The sequence below is a fragment of the Sturnira hondurensis genome, unplaced genomic scaffold (genome assembly GCF_014824575.4).
Source record: "Sturnira hondurensis isolate 20B ecotype Veracruz unplaced genomic scaffold, ASM1482457v3 Scaffold0011253, whole genome shotgun sequence".
In the NCBI taxonomy this organism is placed as follows: Eukaryota; Metazoa; Chordata; class Mammalia; order Chiroptera; family Phyllostomidae; genus Sturnira; species Sturnira hondurensis.
In genome coordinates this window covers 819439-837531 of record NW_028083884.1, presented here as the reverse complement: position 1 = coordinate 837531, position 18093 = coordinate 819439, and the positions used below count along the sequence as shown (strand labels likewise).

At 50.2% G+C, this 18093-nt stretch overlaps 1 protein-coding gene across 11 annotated transcripts in view; it reads right to left on the bottom strand.

The window, feature by feature from the left end:
- FGFR2 (fibroblast growth factor receptor 2) overlaps positions 1–18093 on the bottom strand; it is a 98586-nt gene that overhangs the window by 22389 nt on the left and 58104 nt on the right. For 4 of the 11 annotated variants that reach the window (XM_037059622.1, XM_037059617.1, XM_037059623.1 and 1 more), the window contains 3 exons: positions 11491–11681; positions 10220–10367; positions 6704–6906 (listed from right to left, as the gene is read on the bottom strand). In XM_037059622.1, coding sequence (XP_036915517.1) covers positions 6704–6906; positions 10220–10367; positions 11491–11681 — 542 coding nt within the window. Of the gene's footprint in view, positions 1–6703; positions 6907–8844; positions 8990–10219; positions 10368–11490; positions 11682–18093 lie in introns of all 11 variants that reach the window. The other 7 variants (XM_037059618.1, XM_037059624.1, XM_037059626.1 and 4 more) reach the window with 4 other exon arrangements.

Genomic DNA, 18093 nt, shown 5'->3' with positions numbered 1-18093 from the left:
CCACCATGTGGAGGGCCACCTCTGAGGATCCCTGCACAGTTTGGGCCAATCACAGGCTACCTGCACACCACCTGACTTTAAACCATGAATGGGACTTTGGCCCAAGAGAGTTGGAACATGGGGTTGACCATGACCCATCAAAGCAGCTCACCTGCCCACCTCAGGTCTTCGCCCTGCATGATGGCCAAGGTCAACCGGCCTCCCCAGCTGTGCTTGCAAACCTCATTTAAAGCAAGGAGCAAAAACTGAGTGCGGACAAGCAAACTGATGATGAACTTTCCCAAGGCGGAGCCCAACCCTTCCCAGACACCTGCCCTTCCCCGCGAACACCTCCCTATTCAGAAAACCTCGATTCTCTCCTTCATAAACCCAGGCTGCCATCAATGGAAACTGGAAACCTGAAACCTGACTGAAAACACATGGGGGAATCATTTTACAAATAGGAGGACACCGGTTTCAGTATTAAAATGAAGAGTTGAGGGAGAGCGTGGAATACGTCTATTTCAGAACTTTGTGGGCCATTCACATTTTACTACCATGCGTAAAACTCTTTCATGTTTTGTAAAAAGTAGTTTTTTGATGAAAATGTTGTTCAGACTAATAAAGATCTGAACTGAGGCATGTCTCCAGGAGGAAGAAAACAAGGAGCGTATGCTTAAAATATACTGGATTCCCAAGTGGGTTAAAAATGGCGAGATCACGGTTTTCATCTCTGCCCTGTGCACCAGGCGGAGCTTTGTGGCACCTGTGATCCCTGCCTGGGGGCACCCCAGTGACGGCCCCCAACTGAGCCACCGGCCCCAACACGCGTCTCCTCTGGTAACTGTTTGCAAGTGGGACCCCGTGTCGAGTGGCGGCATCCTGACCAATGGCACCAATGGGTCTGCCTGTCCGGGACCCCATCCCAGTTCTGACTCTTGGTAACTTGAGACCGGCCCTTCAGGAAATCTCTTAACTGTCCTAAAGCTCGAGATTCCTCACCTGTTCACAGGAAAGCGGAGCCGTTTTCCCCACACAGCAACTGTGGGGTGAAACGCAGTCACACCGCCGGTGGTTAGTGCTGAGCCTGGCTCTGGCTAAGAGCTTCGTTATATTTGCTGCCAACATCACAACCGTTTTTCTCAGCACCTTCATAGAAGCATGTGCTGCCCAGATTCAAGGGTCCGTATGATGGCACCTCCCTCTGGGGGACCTGGAGCATCCAGAGCCCGGGGGGCCTGTTCTGTATGTGAGATGCTGTCACACTGTGCACCAGGGGGAGGGAGGAAGGCCTGCAGGCCTGGCAGGTGGCTGCAGAACAGGCCACGCCTGGCTGGGCTGGGAGCTGAGGCCCTCCACTCCCAGCCGGGGAGGGCAGGGGCTCCAGCGAATGAGAGAGCAAACCCAGGAGCCAGGGGACACAGGACCTGGGAACAGTCCCAGGACAGAAGCGAAGCCGGAGCGTCAGGATGTCCTAGTAACAGACACGGCTTGGAGGCAGCACAGAGAAGCTGAACACCGGGTGACAAGCTTACCGCTCCGCAGCTGGCCTAGGACCCCAAAGGGGTCTCTACACCCCCCTGACAAGAGTCCCCACACACATCTCTTCCCCCAAACTGAGGTCTCAACAGGGTTTTTCCGTGGAAGCTTGTAATAGAAAACCTTTACAAACGCAGTTGCTGTCATTATTATTAAAATTTAAAAATCATGCTTACGGAAAGGATTACTTATGGAGATTCTGTTCGGAGTAAGTATAGAGGTTTACAGTCAATGGAAAAATCTGGAAAAAACTTCTGTAACACACACACACACACACACACACACACACACACACACACAGAGAGAAACAAGGGGAAAGAGGCAAGAGAATGCCCCAAGTATCGGAAATGACAGAATTCAATTGCCCTGTCTACGGAGGTAGATCTCAATTTCACCTCCATGCGTTTTTACTGTGCTTTTAAAACCCCCTCTGGGGCCGTAAAGTACAACGGGCTTTCTCTTCACCCCGAGCTAACCGCAGCACGCTTGCAGGGTCCAGCCAGCGGGACCTCTCGCAGGAGGTTCTCCCACGACTCGGCCGCCTCGTCTTGCCGCCGCGGCATCTTCCCTCCGCCCCAGGGCCCCTCGAGGAGTTCCCAGAATCCTGTGACTAACTCGGCACTATCTGATTATCACTTTCTTTTCTTTTTTTCTTGCACTAAGTCATCATCTTCCCTGTCAGATACTCTTTTTCAATTCCAGGGTTTCCTGTTTATCTCATTTAAAAATATTCCATTGGTGGTGATAATGAAGTTTTTTATAAACAACAAACACTAACACTCTAAAATAAACTGTCTTCCCACTCCCAGATCCCGGCTGGCACTTGCTCAGCATGCATTTCAGGCTCAGCTCGGCTCCCTCGCTTTCCGGAACCCCGTTACCATGCACCATAAATCAAGCTTTTAACTAAATGTGCTTTTGGTGTATTTCCACAGTCCATATGGGAGATTAAGCAAGGAAGTGGGGTTTTTTTTCCTTTTCTTTTTAAAGGGCCACCAAGAAACTGTGTTACCTCTTTGTACTAGACCAGAACGAGCAGCCAGCAGGGACCTCACCAAGGTCCAGCAGAAGCAGAGAGGCCAGGGCGAGGGGTGATGAATGTCTGTGTATTTACTCCCGAGGACTGACAAATGTCCCCAGACCCCAGCCAGCCACAGAAACTTGACTCAGGCTGGGGATCCAAGTTCCCAAACCAGAACGTAAGGCTCTGGACTTAACACGTATTTCCCCTGAGCCCTGCCCACCACTCCCCCCGAAGCCAAACAAACCAAAGGCTCTCCCCACCTCAGCCAGGTGACTGACATAAAGGTTCAAGGGGTCACTGGGCTTGGATCTGTCTCCCTGCCCTCACAAAATGTAGGTAATTAAACAGTTCACCAGACACTGGCTTTTCTCCCTTTGTGAGTCTCTGGCCCACCCAGGACCCACAGTGAACCTATCAGAGCGGTGGCCCCCATGTGCCAGGCAGACTCTCTTCCTAGAAGATCATGTTGGCCAAACTCCAGGTCAATTCTTAGTCAAGTTCTTTCCAAGGTCGAGAGCACAGCCCCCTGGGGGCCAGGCAGGGCGAGGCGCCCACAGGAAAGGCCAGATTCCCGGTGAAGCCATCCATGACCACGCTCATTACCCAAATGTTTTCTGGAGCAAGATTTCATTAGACCATTTGATTGACCGAAATACAGGACATGGTCCGAGGCCACGACGTTTAGCTGCTAGGTCGTAAACGAGCTTCTAGAAGTAAAACTGCCCTTCACGGAACTTGGTGTACTTAATAACCATTAACGCACAACCCCGAGAGCTGGCTCCTGAATCACATGTGCTGACCCCGCTTCACCTTGGTCCTGTTCGTGACGCCTTTGGGAACGTACTACTGGCCTCAAGAGATTTGTCATAAAACATGACCTTGATTGCCCTTGATTCTTCCCTGGTTTTCAACCTACTCTATCAGCAACCAGAAGGTAACACTAAAGTCTGGGGGGGTGAAATACCTAAAGCCCCTCCTGAGATGCCAATGCCCTGCACGCATGCGTGTGTCTCCTCCCCCCACAGATGGCCTCCTCTGTCCACGGAGACAGTTCAGTCTCTGCCCCGCCCTACGGGAAACCTCTGGCCCTAGAGAAAGACCCTGCGGTACCCACTGAAGAACTGATGCAACGAACTCAGCCCACCACCTGCCTTCTGCACAAAGGCCTCCAGGTCCCTTCGCGCCCCTCCCCCACCCCCCTAACTCATTTGTGTGAAACACGGAAAGTGAAGCCCTGTGTCTAACCCACGGATGTGCAGAGGCTCCTTTGCAAGGGCCCCTTTCCACGCCAGTGGCAAAGGAGAGGGAGGAGAGGAGCAAGTGGCCGGAGCCCCAGCACTGGAGGTGGGTTCACAGAGAGCTGCCACGTGCCACCCTTCACCCCCCCAAAGGCTGTTTCTTTCTCCAGGTGCCATAGGCCATCGAGAGTCTCAAAAAGCCCATGGTGACTGGGAAACGATCACAAGGAATGTCTTCTTTGGTAAAGGGGAAAAAACTTTTGACAGAGAATAAACTGAAATGTCTGCCCCGGTGAATTCAGTACAGATTAGTAAATGTCAAGAAGGAGAAACTCACAGTGGAATCAAGGAAAAAAGAAACTTCTCTTGTTCTGAAAACAATTAATTGACCGAGTTGAGTGAAAGGCTGTCTGATGCGTGTCAGGGAGGGGCGAGGGTCAGGGCCAAGACGACGGAATTCAGACTCCGCCACAAACACCCAGAACACAGCCTGTGTGATGGGGGGGGGGGGGGCTGGGCAAACTCGGCAAGACAAGCCGCCTCGTCGATGCCTAGGGACAAGCCATCCTCAAGGCATCTGATTACAGGCTCACCTGTCGCCAGGTTAAGGCACGCTTGGCATCCCAGTGGTATTTTCTCTTTCATCAACATATCTGCCGGCCTTTCGGGGGATTTCATTCCAGCCACAGTCCAATAACCTCTTTTATCCAGATACCCGATAGGCATCTCTCTCTCTCTCCACCAAAGGGACTGTGCTTACTGATCAAGTGTGCTTTGTGAGGAGTCGTGCATCCCACGTAGACACAAAAGAGGGGCTGAGATGTGCTCCCCCAAACACATGGAGCTCCCAGAGATGTGTTCCTCTGGGGGACCGGAATTTGTCCACGCTCCTCTGCTTTGCATATACAACCTGATCCCACTGAGACATGGGCAGTTACATTTCAAATGAACCCTCCAGCGCCCCATAACCTGGGAGCCCCTGGCGAAGGTCCTGGGCCGCATCTTACGTGGGGCCCGGGGGAGACCAGGCACTCGGAAATTTGTGACACAAAAAGGCAGGAGGGAGGGAGAAAGCAGGAAGAGGAACCCTCAGGTTCCCTGGGGGGTGGCAAAGTGACCGACTGAGGTGGAGACAGACATGACACGAGGCCTGGGGTTGGGTCAAGGGGATTTTAAGGGCATCTGCCTCTTTTATACTAAGCAAAAAGGAGAGCATTTTGACAGCGACAGGAAAAAAATGATAAAATAATTGAGACAATGGTCTGGCTGCACCGCTCACAGGTTTCCTTCTGAAAGCAGCCTTTTCCCCTGTTAGGAGACAATAATGGTAGAGATGGGCACACCACTCCCCTTTCTACCCGCAAGGCCAGGGCTCATGATGATGGCTGTAAGAATGGCCCAGCAGCCACCAGAAAGAGAAGGGTGGACAGGGGGCGCCAGACCACCTGAAGTGACCACCTGGCTATACTGGAGGCAGCTCAGGACTGAACTCTCCCAGAGTGAGGCAAGGGGCCCCCTCACGGCATTCAGACAGTGGTGTTGTTTTAAAAACGATAGCATTCCTGGCTGTGGGGGCGTCCCCAGGGACCCCTTTCCCCTCCTCCCTAACACAACTTGAGCATTGTCTGCACCCGACACGCACTCCAAGGGCTGCCCTCAGCTCCCATGGAGAAAGACCTGCTGGAAACCTGGCTTCAGAAAAGTCGATGAGGACCCATTCAGCCCAGAGTCTGGACCGAGGTTGAGAAGAGCCAGCTCTATGCCGGAACTGCTGCTGCCCATCTGGTCCCTAATCCTTCCTAATGCCTCATCCAGAAGACGGCATGGCCACCTCAAGTTCCAGAAGGGGCGGGGCTGGGGTGAACCCAGTTTCTCCAAGTCCATTGCAGAATCACCCGCGGTCTCGCATACAATGCAGATTCCTGGCTCTGGGGCTGAGATGAAAGACCCTAAAATTTTATCAGTCACCCTGTAAATTCTACCAAAATAAACCACTGAATCAGAGCCAGTGTGTTAGCCATTTTACCTGCTGTTTCAAAAAAAAATGGAAATGAAAAGAAAAGAAAGTCCTTTATTGGAACCAAGTTCCAAATTGTTTTGTAAACACTTTGCTTTCACATCTCTCTTTCACTTCCACCCTCCTGGACAGGGAGCAGAGACAGTATTTCCTGCCCCGTCGGCTTTGCAGGGCTTTGTCTCCGGCACAGGTCCAGGCTCTGTATCTTCCTCCATCTCCCCAAAGCAAAGTCAAACCAATCTGGAGGCACATACAAAGCAAAGAGGAACCACCAAAGCCCAAGCACGAGGCCAACGACAAATCTGCTGCCTGTTCAGTACAGAAATCACCCCCGGCCCCGAACTGCAGCCTCGCTGTGGACGATTAACCACCTGACACATGCATCCAGTTCTAGTTTAAGAATCAGAGAGGTGGAGCCAAATGCAGTTTAGGGCACAGGTTTCTGACCTTGACTTAAAAAAAAGAAGTCAAACAAACAAACAAACAAACACCTCGAGCCCTTCCCTTTCCAACTAGTGGCATAAACCTGTCTCAAAAACAAACCAAAAAGCATTAGGTCACAAGGGACAAAAGTGGCCATGCTTCAGAGACCCCACTGCTCTGGAGTCTCCTCAAACACACAAACCCCTGCCTCCCGTGTTATCTCCAGTCCTGCCGATGCGCCCTCCAAGTCTCACACTCTTGTGCTTTCCCGCCCTGGCGGCTTGTCTCCACCGACCCCGCCAAAGTGTCTGACTCTCCCAGCTCCAAACACTGACTGGAACTGATGGCCACAAGAAAGCACGTTGGAACCGCTCACTCCATGAAGCTCGAAGAAGCAGGGGGCATGGAAGCAGAGGGACAGACCCAAGAGCTGGCTGGGGCACACGGGAGGAATAAATTTCTTCAAACTCTTTATCTACTTTCTGTTACCTGTCTCCGCAAGGGGATGCGCTTGGTGAGCTTGTGCACGGCCGGCTGACTGCTGAAGTCCGGCTTCTTGGTGGTGGTCTTCATCCGGCACACGATGACGATCACCACCATGCAGGCGATTAGGAAGACCCCTATGCAGTAAATGGCTATCTCCAGGTAGTCTGGGGAGGCTGGGATCTCCTTTTCTCTGACGGGCGCTAGATTGAAGGTCACGGGGTGGAACAGAGAAGCAGGCCACACAGTTAGGACGCCGCATGGGTGCATCCTGGCACGACTGAAGCAACTGGACGGCAATGACCATTCCCAAGGACGGGCTTCCTGACAACTCGGTGCTGTGAGTGTGGCACCAGCCTGAGCTGGCCACGCACCTCTCCATAATGAAGATGGATGACTTGGGGCTTCTCGCTCCAGCCCCCGGGCCAGGAGGCCACTATCAACAGCCTCGGTGGGCCTCTGCATCCCAGTGAGAGTGATGGGTCAGCTGCCACCAGGCACAAAGGGCAGACTAGGGGACCACAGACATTGGGCAGAATAGGACAGCCAGCCACACCCACAATAATGGGTCTGTGTTTCGCGGTGGTCCCTGAGCAGACCCCATTCTTAAATGTGAACGATGTCCACTTTGTTCCTGAAGAAACAGGCTGGTTTACCAGAGACGAACACAGTTCCGTATGAAATAAAATAGTCATCGAGAGGTTGGCCCCCCAAAGTGTCCAATTCTTTAATAAACAAATGCATTCATTTAATGTGAAGATGGAATTGCTAATAATACAGAATCGTTATGTTTGTACCATAAGTGGTAATATTTCTTAATACCTATTAAAATTCTTGTGTATCTGGTTATACTGACACATCACAACTTTTAAAGAAAAAATAGAAATGGTATATATTATGTGTGAGTAAAATGACTCAAGTTAGAACATTCTTATATCAATTTCCAATAAAGCCTTCTCCCTCCTTAGTCCTCAATGGTCAATCTATATAAGCAGTGAATTTCCAAACAGTATTTTTTCAAACTGCATTCTTAGTTAACGGGCTGGTACTGTCAGGCACCCTGGTGAAGGAGTGCCAACCAGGCACCTGCAGGACGCAGTACAGCCAGTAAAAGCAAGCTCAATATAAGAGGCATCTCACTGTCTCAAAGCAGATACTCACACGGCAGATTCATGACAAGACAAAAAATAGATGCAATGGTATTATTTCAAGCTTACACATCTTATTCAGAAAAAATGCTTGCAAGACAGTCAAAACTCTCAGCAGCACAGCGTAAAATAAAATGATCAATTTACTTTCACGACATATAAAATAAGCATGCAGGTAGGTACCGTACTCTAAAAACAAGGCATTCATGACCGGAGGGCAACATAAGGAGCTGGCACACCACAGTCTATGCAGTTTCACAGTGGCAAGGACAGAGAGGCAGATGCATCAAAGCAGACAGTGATTTGCAAGAGCGTTTGACCAGGATGGAGGTATCGGTTAAAGATTCAGACAGCAGCAGTATGGAGGCCACAGGGCTTCACTGATGTTGATTTCTCTGCAGGGCGGAAATAACATCAAGCCCAGGAAGGCGAGAGCATGCTGTGCAGCGCAAGCAAAATGACAGCCCATCCTACTGCCCCGTGCAGCCAGCCACCGATTCCCAAGGTAGGTACCACACCGCTTCTGTACACCCTACACACGGGAGGGGCTTCTCCCCGGGCACCTCGCCATCCGTCTGTCTATTTATAGCTCATTAAAAATGGAAAGTGGAGTAAAAGTGCATGGGGCAGTCTAGCAAAATGGAATTTGAAATGAGCAAAAATTACTTTGAAGTTTACAAAGTACTCTCAACTTCTTAAGAGAACTGGGGATGGGCGAATTTATACATCGACTCTGTGACTCACTGAAAACACGAGGTCCCTTCGGGTTTTCACGGTGACATTTCATTTGATCATAAATGGGAAGAGGGGGGTCACATTGTAACTGAATTTCCAAGGCAACACTTCTATCCCTGGGGGATGGTTTTAAACATTTTAAAAAAATCTTTATGCAAGGATAAAAGGGGCCATTTCTGAGAACAGAAGCTGTGTTAATTTTACGGCAATCAACCAAGAAAAGGGAAAAAAACCGCGGAGAGAGAGAGCAGTATGTACCTGGCAGGACTGTCAACCATGCAGAGTGAAAGGATATCCCAATAGAATTACCCGCCAAGCACGTATATTCCCCAGCATCCTCAAAAGTTACATTCCGAATATAGAGAACCTCAATTTCTTTGTCCGTGGTATTAACACCGGCGGCCTAGAAAACAAGGGAAGCAAGAGACACGGCTAGAGGACACAGGAATGATTGTGGAGGGGGCCACGGAACCACGAGGCGTCGCACCAGGGGCTCTGGTGGGCGCTGGCCGCGGGCAGATTCCAATCGCAGCCCATCCACAAAGCCCGCAACCGAAAGACACTGAGCGACACGGAGCAGCTCACCTCCACAGGCCCGTCACCACACCAGCTTCACCACCTAGAGAGGCATGCAATCAAACACATGGAAAAATCGACCCACAGACATGTGTTCGCTGGGTTGTGGCTTTGCTCTGCTTTGGATTTGGGGTGGCTTTCCAGAAGTAGAGCACCCCAAAGTCCACGTTGGGTCTTTGGGCTGCAGATCCCCACCCTGAGAAAAGGGTGGGCCTGTGGCAGTAACTGTGTTGTCAAAATCCAGCAGGTGAGTCCGGGTGGCTCCCTTGCACACATTCCTGGCCCCGTGGGCACCGGCCAGGGTGGGAGGCCACCATGGTTACCAGGCTCTGGTTACTTTTATTCCTACGGAACCACCGCGACGGGTGTTGCATTGAAACAAAATGCAAGAAGGCTTGATCTTGGTGGCCAAGGAACTGCGCTTTTTTCCTCCTTTTTTTGAACGTCATCATTTGAGCGTGATCGTTGACAAACCAAGAAAGTCAACCTGCTGCCTTCCATACCTTCGGCTGTACGTCCATTAAGTGGACTACCCCCAAATCCGAGACAGCAAGGTCGAAGACAGCATCTGATCAGTTACCAGTTACACAGCCAAAGAAATGATGCCTGTCGGACCATGCTAGCGTTTCTCTAAAAACTGGGGGCACGAGGTGGCATGAGTTCTGCTGATCTGAAACGCCACAGACTCAAGAGGCATGCAGGTGAGTGTTTCAAATGGCGTTCATGGGCAGTAAGGATGGAAACGGTGCGGCCCAAACACGATGTACTGGAAGGAATGACTTAAACACTGGGTGGGGGTGGGCGGAGGGTACCCTCTAGAAGAAATTAGAGCAAGCACTTGGAACATCGTGGGTATTTTTCCATGGCGGCTGGCCTTACACCAGCTGCATCACCAAAGGAAGATTATGATGGATATACCAAGTCCACAGAGTTATCCTACAAGCTGCCTGCAGTCTCCCAAAGCACCACGTCTTTCCAGCTTCCATATCCAGCCTTCTTATTTAAAAAAAAAACAAAAAACGAAAAACAAAAAACCAAAAAACAAAAACATTGTTACCTTGCTGTTTGGGCAGGACAGTGAGCCAGGCAGACTGGTTGGCCTGCCCTATATAATTGGAGACCTTACATATATATTCCCCAGCGTCGGCCTCAGTCACATTGAACAGAGCCAGCACTTCTGCATTGGAACTATTTATCCCCGAGTGCTGGAACAGACACAGAGAACAATATAACGGCCAACCAGGAAGGACTTTGCCCTGTCTAGGGTCCCACCACCAACACACCACAAGAAAACAACTTCCATTATGTGTGATCAGCAGTTATGGGAGGGCTACGGGCTTCAGATGAATGGTGTGAGTTAACGGTGGACCACAGAAGCAACCCGGTGGAGAGGGGTGAGAGGCTGTGATCGACACCTAGAAGGGGTTAGCAGTGCCCTGGGTTAGTCACCTCTCCCCCACTCTTTGGACCCCGAGTGTTCCCAGCCGCAGAGAACACCTTGTGAGTGGAGAGCTGTTAGTTGAACCACTTATGGTTTTATTGGAAGGCTGTTCTTTCTAGGGCCTTCTCAATGAGCAACTCAATGTGGGAGACAAGTGTGGGAGTGGGCTAAGATGCGGTACAGGCTTAGCTTGCTAAGCTTGCTATTACCATCCTCAACAGCAAGACAGATCTAAAAAAATAAAGAGGCTGATGCTGTTAAAACAGGGACTTGCAAGGAACAAGTAAGAAATGCAAGGAGACGTTCTCCTTGCGTGACATTTCATAGGTTCACAACCACCTTCTGAAGTTTAGTGTCTAAATAGCACGTGAATGAATTTCAATGGTTAAGGGATTTCTCTGAAAAGGAAAATCTACATTGTTTCTAAAAGGTGGCTATGAACGTTTGATCCTAATGTCACATTAAGGGGAAAAAACATCAGCATTTGCAATAAACATCAGTCCTATGCCTGGAGTTTACAAAGTTCTTTCTGGCCACTCCCTCCCATTTACCCTGCAGGCTAGCCCTGGAGGGGAGATGATAATCAGGACCCCCACTTTTATAGATGAGCAACTGAGCCTACACATCTCCCCAAAGCTCTCGGGGCTGATAAATAACTGAACTATTCTGAGCCCAACTCCAGCAGTCCCCTCCACCACCCTGAAGTTCCCTTCTGAATTTCTACTAGCAAGCCTCATGATCTCTGACTTCCCCAACATACTCTATGCTGGCCGGTCCAATAAAAGGATTGTCTTCTCTCAAGTTCAACAGGAAATTGAGGAACCCGTGACCCAACTTATTTGGGAGACCCCCAGTCAGGGGTCCCTTCGGCTTCAGAAAGTGCTCACCTTCAGAACCTTGAGATAGGGCAGCCCATCGGGCCCATATTTACTGCCGTTCTTTTCCACGTGTTTGATCCACTGAATGTGGGGCTGGGCATCGCTGTAAACTTTGCAGACGAACTCCACGTCGCCTCCAACCACGGTGGAGGCGTTGGCAGGCAGTCCGGCTTGGAGGATGGGCCGGTGTGGTGATCGCTCTGGTGGAAAGAGGAAAAAGAGGGGAAGTGGAGGTGGGGGGTACGAATAAATAAGCTGTGTTGTCCAGAAGGCTGTTTGTGAACTCAAGCCAAAAAGGTCTCGAGTCTGCTGGCTGACTCCTTTGAAATAACATGGCCACCCAATGCATAACAAAAAATGACTTCAAAGGAGACTGCGAGAGAGCGACCCTAGTAAAAAGAACACTTATTTAGAAAACTGAGGAAAGAACATATTATATCTCAAGTTGTTGGCAGTCCAAGGCCAGCTAATGAGCAAGGGAAAACATTTTATTTTGACAATCCAAAAAAATGGCAGGGGTACCGGTACCACTCCACTCACACTGTCGGGGAAAGTATCAGAAACTCACCTTGACCATGAGCTTAACATCACCAGCAAGAGACGAGACTTGCTTTAACGTCGCCCCGAATACCCAAAGTGGCTCCTATACTCACCATGGCTCCCAATACATTTCTAAGATGCTGTGAGATGACGTTTATCACTTGTGTTAAAAAAATAAACTAAAAGCTAAAGCCCAAGGTTATGAACAGACCAAATGAACAAACGGTTTTCTCTCTTTGCTGTGGAATTTACTCTATTCATTCTTTTTTTCCCCCTCCAGTCATTTCCTTGATAAATATTGAGTGTTACTGTGTGCCAAGTGCTAGATGCACGAGTAAGCAGTCCTTGGTTTATTCAGATGTGGCACCGAATGAAACACATAAAGAGACACCAGTTCCCACATCCCGGCAGGCAGCACTTCAGACAGCCTTGAAGGAGGCCCCATGCAGGGCAGGCTGGCAACGACGGGTTCTCACCCTCGGTTGCCTGACACTTCTTTCTTTCTCTCTCTCTCTGGAAGGCTTCTCCATAAGGCATACCCCTCGGGTTTCACATCTGCAAAGGTCCCTCTCTGATGTACAGGTGGTCTCTGCGGAAATCCTGGCGCTGCGTCCTGCTGCGAGAGCCCCTAAAATCAGGGCTCCCAAGGACCGAGTCCCAGACCAGCCGGCTGTGTGACCTGGCCCACAAGGCACCCTCACTCCAAACTAACAGGAAGCTTCCTACGTGGCAGCGGGGTCTACAGCCAAACCAACTGACCATCCACATTCACACACATCAGCTCATCCCCGCACACCTGCAGGTACCAGCCACCTCCTTCTCTCCCTTGCCAGGGAGTGGGTACCACTGCCTTTAACCTCCACCTCAAAAACCGCCAGGGGAAGTGAAGAGAGCCACCCCCCGCCAACACACCAAGGATGTCTCCGCGCTGCACCTGGCCTCCCCGTGCACTGGCCTGGGAACAGCAACTTCGAGTGACAGCTATCTAAGCCTTTCTAGGTTGGAGCCTTTCAGATTAAAATGTCACTTGGTGGAATTTGCTGGACAAGAGCCAGACCATATGCAAATTGATTTTACTGCGTAAGCCTGTTGCTGGTCTTTAAAAACTTAAAAAAAAAGAAAAAGAAAAAGAAAAAGGCTCTTGCATTCCAGAATCTCCCATCGCTTCGCAGACACCTACCTACATTCTCACATTAAAAAGATAAGGACTGCCGAGACCTGAAAGTGTCCCTCATTTGCCCCAATACCCTCACCTGGGTAGGCTGAACAAGGAACCCATAGGATGAGACGCCTCCATGTCGCAGGCAGCAAGTTACAGAGCTGGGATCCCTTCAAACATCCCCAGAAACCCTCACGCTTTGGCGAACACAGCACCCTAGGAATGAGCCACTGTGAGCCTCCTTCCTGGTCAGGCCTGGGGAGACTGGCCGGCTTAGGGCTGGCAGGGATGGAGGTCCACTTCCACCCTGGCCCGCCTCGTCCACGTGAGAAGCACGGAGGTTAAGAACATACACACCCTCCTTCTCCCAAGAGACTTAGGGGCACGAGGGGGGCTGTCCCCTGGGCTGGGTACTGCCAGCCAGGCCGACAAACTATGCCTCTGTACCTGTGAAACAGGGGGGTGGCTTACTCCTTCCCACAGAGAAGTGAGTTTGAGGTCCCCACCCACCCTCTGGCCCCGTCTTCCACTTTCGTGCCACGTGTTTGCGAGTTCAAATGCAAATGTTTACAGTAGACCTAAATATTTATCCTTAGAAACAAAGGCACTATAAAATCTTAAATGTCATAAGCCAGATCAACGGAATTTCAAACCACATCGTCTTTCTTAAACATACTTGTTTCGAATAGATCTTTTCACAAGCAAACACTGTGCATGTAATACCGAGTCACGATGCCCCATGAACAATGGGCGCTTTCATCGGGCCCGCTGTCCCGGCCCGCGCCAGCCCTCAGCAGGGCGTTGAGTCACTGGGGCGGCCCTGAGAGGGCCCGCTACAGGGCTGCAGTCTTGTTCCACTTGTGCTCAACGTGTTGCTGAGCTCCAGTTATTAAGTTATTGCTATTCAGACTATTTGAAGAGGGAAAAAAAAAAACGTTTGCGATGGTTTCATGCTATTGCATTTGCAAGTTACAGCCTCCCTGAATACCGCCTGCTTGCAGTCTTGAATTCATCCTTTCAAACTGTCTCACCTGCTACAAAATAACCTCTGAACCACCGCCCTGCCCCCTCAGCCCTTTCTCACTTCGGGTACAGAAACTGTAAGGAGGATCCCTCTGTAATCGAAACCTTACACCGTCTTCCAAAACTTATTACAGCTGCCTTCGATATAAAATGAAACCTTAGAGAATGTTATTTAAAATGTTTTTAAAAAGTCAGTAGGCCTCATGTTTCGTTTCTCCACATCAGGCTTTGATTTCCGTTGCAACCTTATTCTCTGCCCTGAACATCTTGGAAAAGGTCCCAGGTGCCAGCTTCTGCGGAGCACAGAGCTCCTCTTCCCAGATCCTCCAGCAATTGCTCCTCCTCGGTGTCCACCAGACCGCTCAGAGCAGCCATCAGCAGTAGGGGATGACAGCACCTGGACTCCTGTTTTAGCTTCCGAAAAACTGGGGTGAATGCGGGGTGCAGCCAGCATCTGGGGGAGCTGGCTGGGTGGCGGGTCCTGTGGAGACGGGCAGAGCAGGCGGCACCCGTGGCTGGGAGCGTGAAGCTCCTCCAACAGCTAACGTGCCTCCCAGAACCTCACAAGGCCCTGGGCGAACTGAACCCCTCAGGGTTGCAATGCTTGGGGGTAGCAGGCTGGTAGAAAGAAACTGGTCAATGAATTATATCTCCGGGTGAGAGAATCAAACCCAGAGCCTGCTCATCTCTGGTTCTTCCGTGTGATAACAAAAATCCCATCTCCTCCACCGGGATTTACAGTTTTGGGCAAAGTTCTCCTACAGCATGTTTAACTCTCAGCTGTTACAGAAAACAGATTTTCCTTTTTACAGGGGAGTGAAATAAATACATGGCAAACAGAGAGGCTGATGAGCACCTCACCCGTGCGTCTTGACTGCAGTTTTTAAAAACATACACGCTGAGTTCTGCAGGTTGCAGGTGCATGGTCCCTGAACCAAGGAGGATGGGAGCCTTTGAAGCAGTGATTCTAAGGGCCCTGTGTGAATTCCAAATTGAGACAGAGTGGAAGGGTGCGGCCGCTGCCGAGGGGACAGTTGGCTGCACGGCTGGAATGAGGTTCCACCAAATAAACACATAGAAAACACAGACTGAAGCGCTGGGGAAAAAATTCTCCCCCCTGCGGCCTCTCACCCCCTTTCATCAGGTGCTCCAAGTGAATCCACTTTGCTAAAGCAGAAGCCCAGCTGCTTAGGGTCTAAATATCGAGACCTACTCCCTCAAGTCCTACTGTGAGAGAGACACAGACAGAGACAGAGAGAGAGAGAGAGAGAGAGATGGAGAAAAATGCCTGAGTGACAAAGAATAAATCATTGTTAATTGACCATTGAAACTTTATGACATGCCAGTCCTCCTCTGGACATAATATGTTTGCTCGTAAGAGATCTACAACTTTTGCTCTGACACAGCAAAGGCCATAAAAAATGTCCAGCGAGCAAAGAGGCCTCCTGTCCACAGGTCCCAGGGTCAGAAGGAGAACGGGGTTCTTAAATTACACCTGTAAATTAATCCAGCCGAGTTGCTGCTTTCCCAGCACACACTGTTCCTCTTAATTATCTCTCCCCAAACAGGGAAGCAGTGCTTGCCACAAAGAACCATTTCAAAGCTGTCTGTCTGGCAGAAAACCACCAAGAGACCCGAGTCACACCAAGTGCCCAGTATCGATCAGGTAACAGCGAGTCTCCCGCTCTTGGACACCCATCCATTCAAGGAGCGCAGAGAACTTTGCCTGCCCTGTCTTTCAATTAAAGCCAAAATTTAATTACCCTTCCTCTACAAGGGCAGTTTCTTAGCAACTCCAAGGGGCTGCACAGAGAAAGAACATTGCAGTTTGGAGGATAAGTAAGAACCACCAAGAATTCTTTTTCTAAGGTCCGGCCTTTTATTTTTTCGCTTCTCCAGAGTACACAGTGGCTGCTTTTGTTGCATAAAAACACACTAAACGAGTTAGCAGGAGGCATGGCTATTAGGAGAGGCCCCTCACAGCCCTCTGAAGTTTGAGGATCCCAGGAACCTGCTCAAGACCTCCTGCTAACTACAAGTAGTGGAATGAGTTCACGGCCTTACCAAGCCTCTGCCCTATGCACGCAAACCAGACAGGCTAACCTAGCTGGGCTCTGAAGTGTGGCTCCCCTAAACCTTCTCCAGACTCCGGAGACTGGCACCAAAGGAGGTCAGAACAAAAAATGATCAGGAGAAAAAGGCAAAGTTAAGATACAGGATGAGGAGGAGCCCCATGCATTCAGAAATGAGTCAAAGTACCCACCCAGAGATTTCTGGCTTGTCACCTTCTAGAACACACAAGTGGGTTGGGGTGCTAAGCACCTGGATTTTTTTTTTTAAGGAAAAGGGCATGTTTGTAGCAACTGACTGGTTTGCTGGTCTTTCTCCATCCTAGGCTTGGTCTCGTCTTCTTCCTGCCTGGACACCTGATTCTGGAAAGTCTTGTGGAATGGACCTGGGAATCCAGCTGCCTCCAACACACAGGTGTCTCGGCAGGGAGAGCAAAGTCTGGGAAATGAACTCATCTGGAGCACCTGGAAGTGTCCTCCCTCGGACACTGAAGCCCCTCAGTGACTTACGGAGGCCGCACCCTGTGAAATGCTAGAAGCCAAACACCGCTGACTCCTTTGTGCCTGCTCAATGAGGCAGGGCGCCGGGAGGGCCACAGCCAGGAGGCAAAGTGCCTTCCCTCATTAATGTCACAGGCTGTATTATTTGGCTGGGGATTGAGTGGCTTCTACCCGTTGGGTGTCAATTTAGGTCTTCTTGGGCAAATTATAGGGGCACGGCTGTGTGTTATTTACACCCCAAAGGTCTGCGATGCCCTGAGCGCTGTGCCTTCAAAAAGTTAAACTGGACCTGAAGACTCTTCGGTGACCACAAAGTTATGCCAAACACAGGTTCAAAGATGCCTTTCCTCTGTGGGTGACAGGGAGCTCTGGGGATAGAGAGTGCAGATGGCCACACAGTCACATGAATGTCCTTAACACCACTGAACCGTACACCTGAAAATGGTTAAAACAACATTTTATATTAGGCCCATATACCTGTATATTAGGTATAGTCTGCCATAAGAAATTTAAAAAAAATTAGCCCTGGCTGGTGTAGCTCAGTGGATTAAGCGCGGGCCTGTGAACCACACACGATCGCGGTTCGATTCCCAGTCAGGGCACATGCCTGGGTTGCAGGCCAGTTCCCAGCAGGGGACTCACGAGAGGCAACCATACATTGACATTTCTCTCCTTCTCTCCTTCCCTTCCCCTCTAAAGATAAATAAATAAAATCTTTAAAAATTAAAAAAAAAATTTAAAATTAAAAAAGAGAGAAAGAGAGACAGCCCTGACTGGCACAGCCCAGTTGGTTGAGCACTGCCCCGCACAGCAAAAGGTCACTGGTTCAACTCCCAGTCAGGGCACTTGCCTAGGTTGCGGGCCAGGCCCCCATCAGGGTACATGGGAGAGGCAACCGACTGATGTTCCTCCCCCTTTCTCCCTTCCTTCCCTGTCTCTAAGTATAAAAAAAATCTTTTAAAAAGAGAGAAAGATATGGCAAAGGTGACAATACACATCACAGAGTGAGCAAGATATATTCCTACGGTCACGGCAAACCTGCCCTCCCAATTAGTTAAGGATATTTACATTGTCCAGTTTACCAAATGAGAGCTTCCTCTCCCCTGACACCAGGTCCCTCCCTCCCGATATTGTGCTTGGTTTTCACTGATGTAAAACTCAGGACAATGGTGGCCCCAGGCTCCCGCCTGAGGAGATGAGGCAAACACAGCTGAGGGTGGTGACCTGGGGGCTGCCTGCCAGAGCCTCAGCCCCCTGCCACCACCTTTGCTGCAGGGGGTGTGACATCTTTCAGGAATGCAAGATGTATCAGTTGGCGTC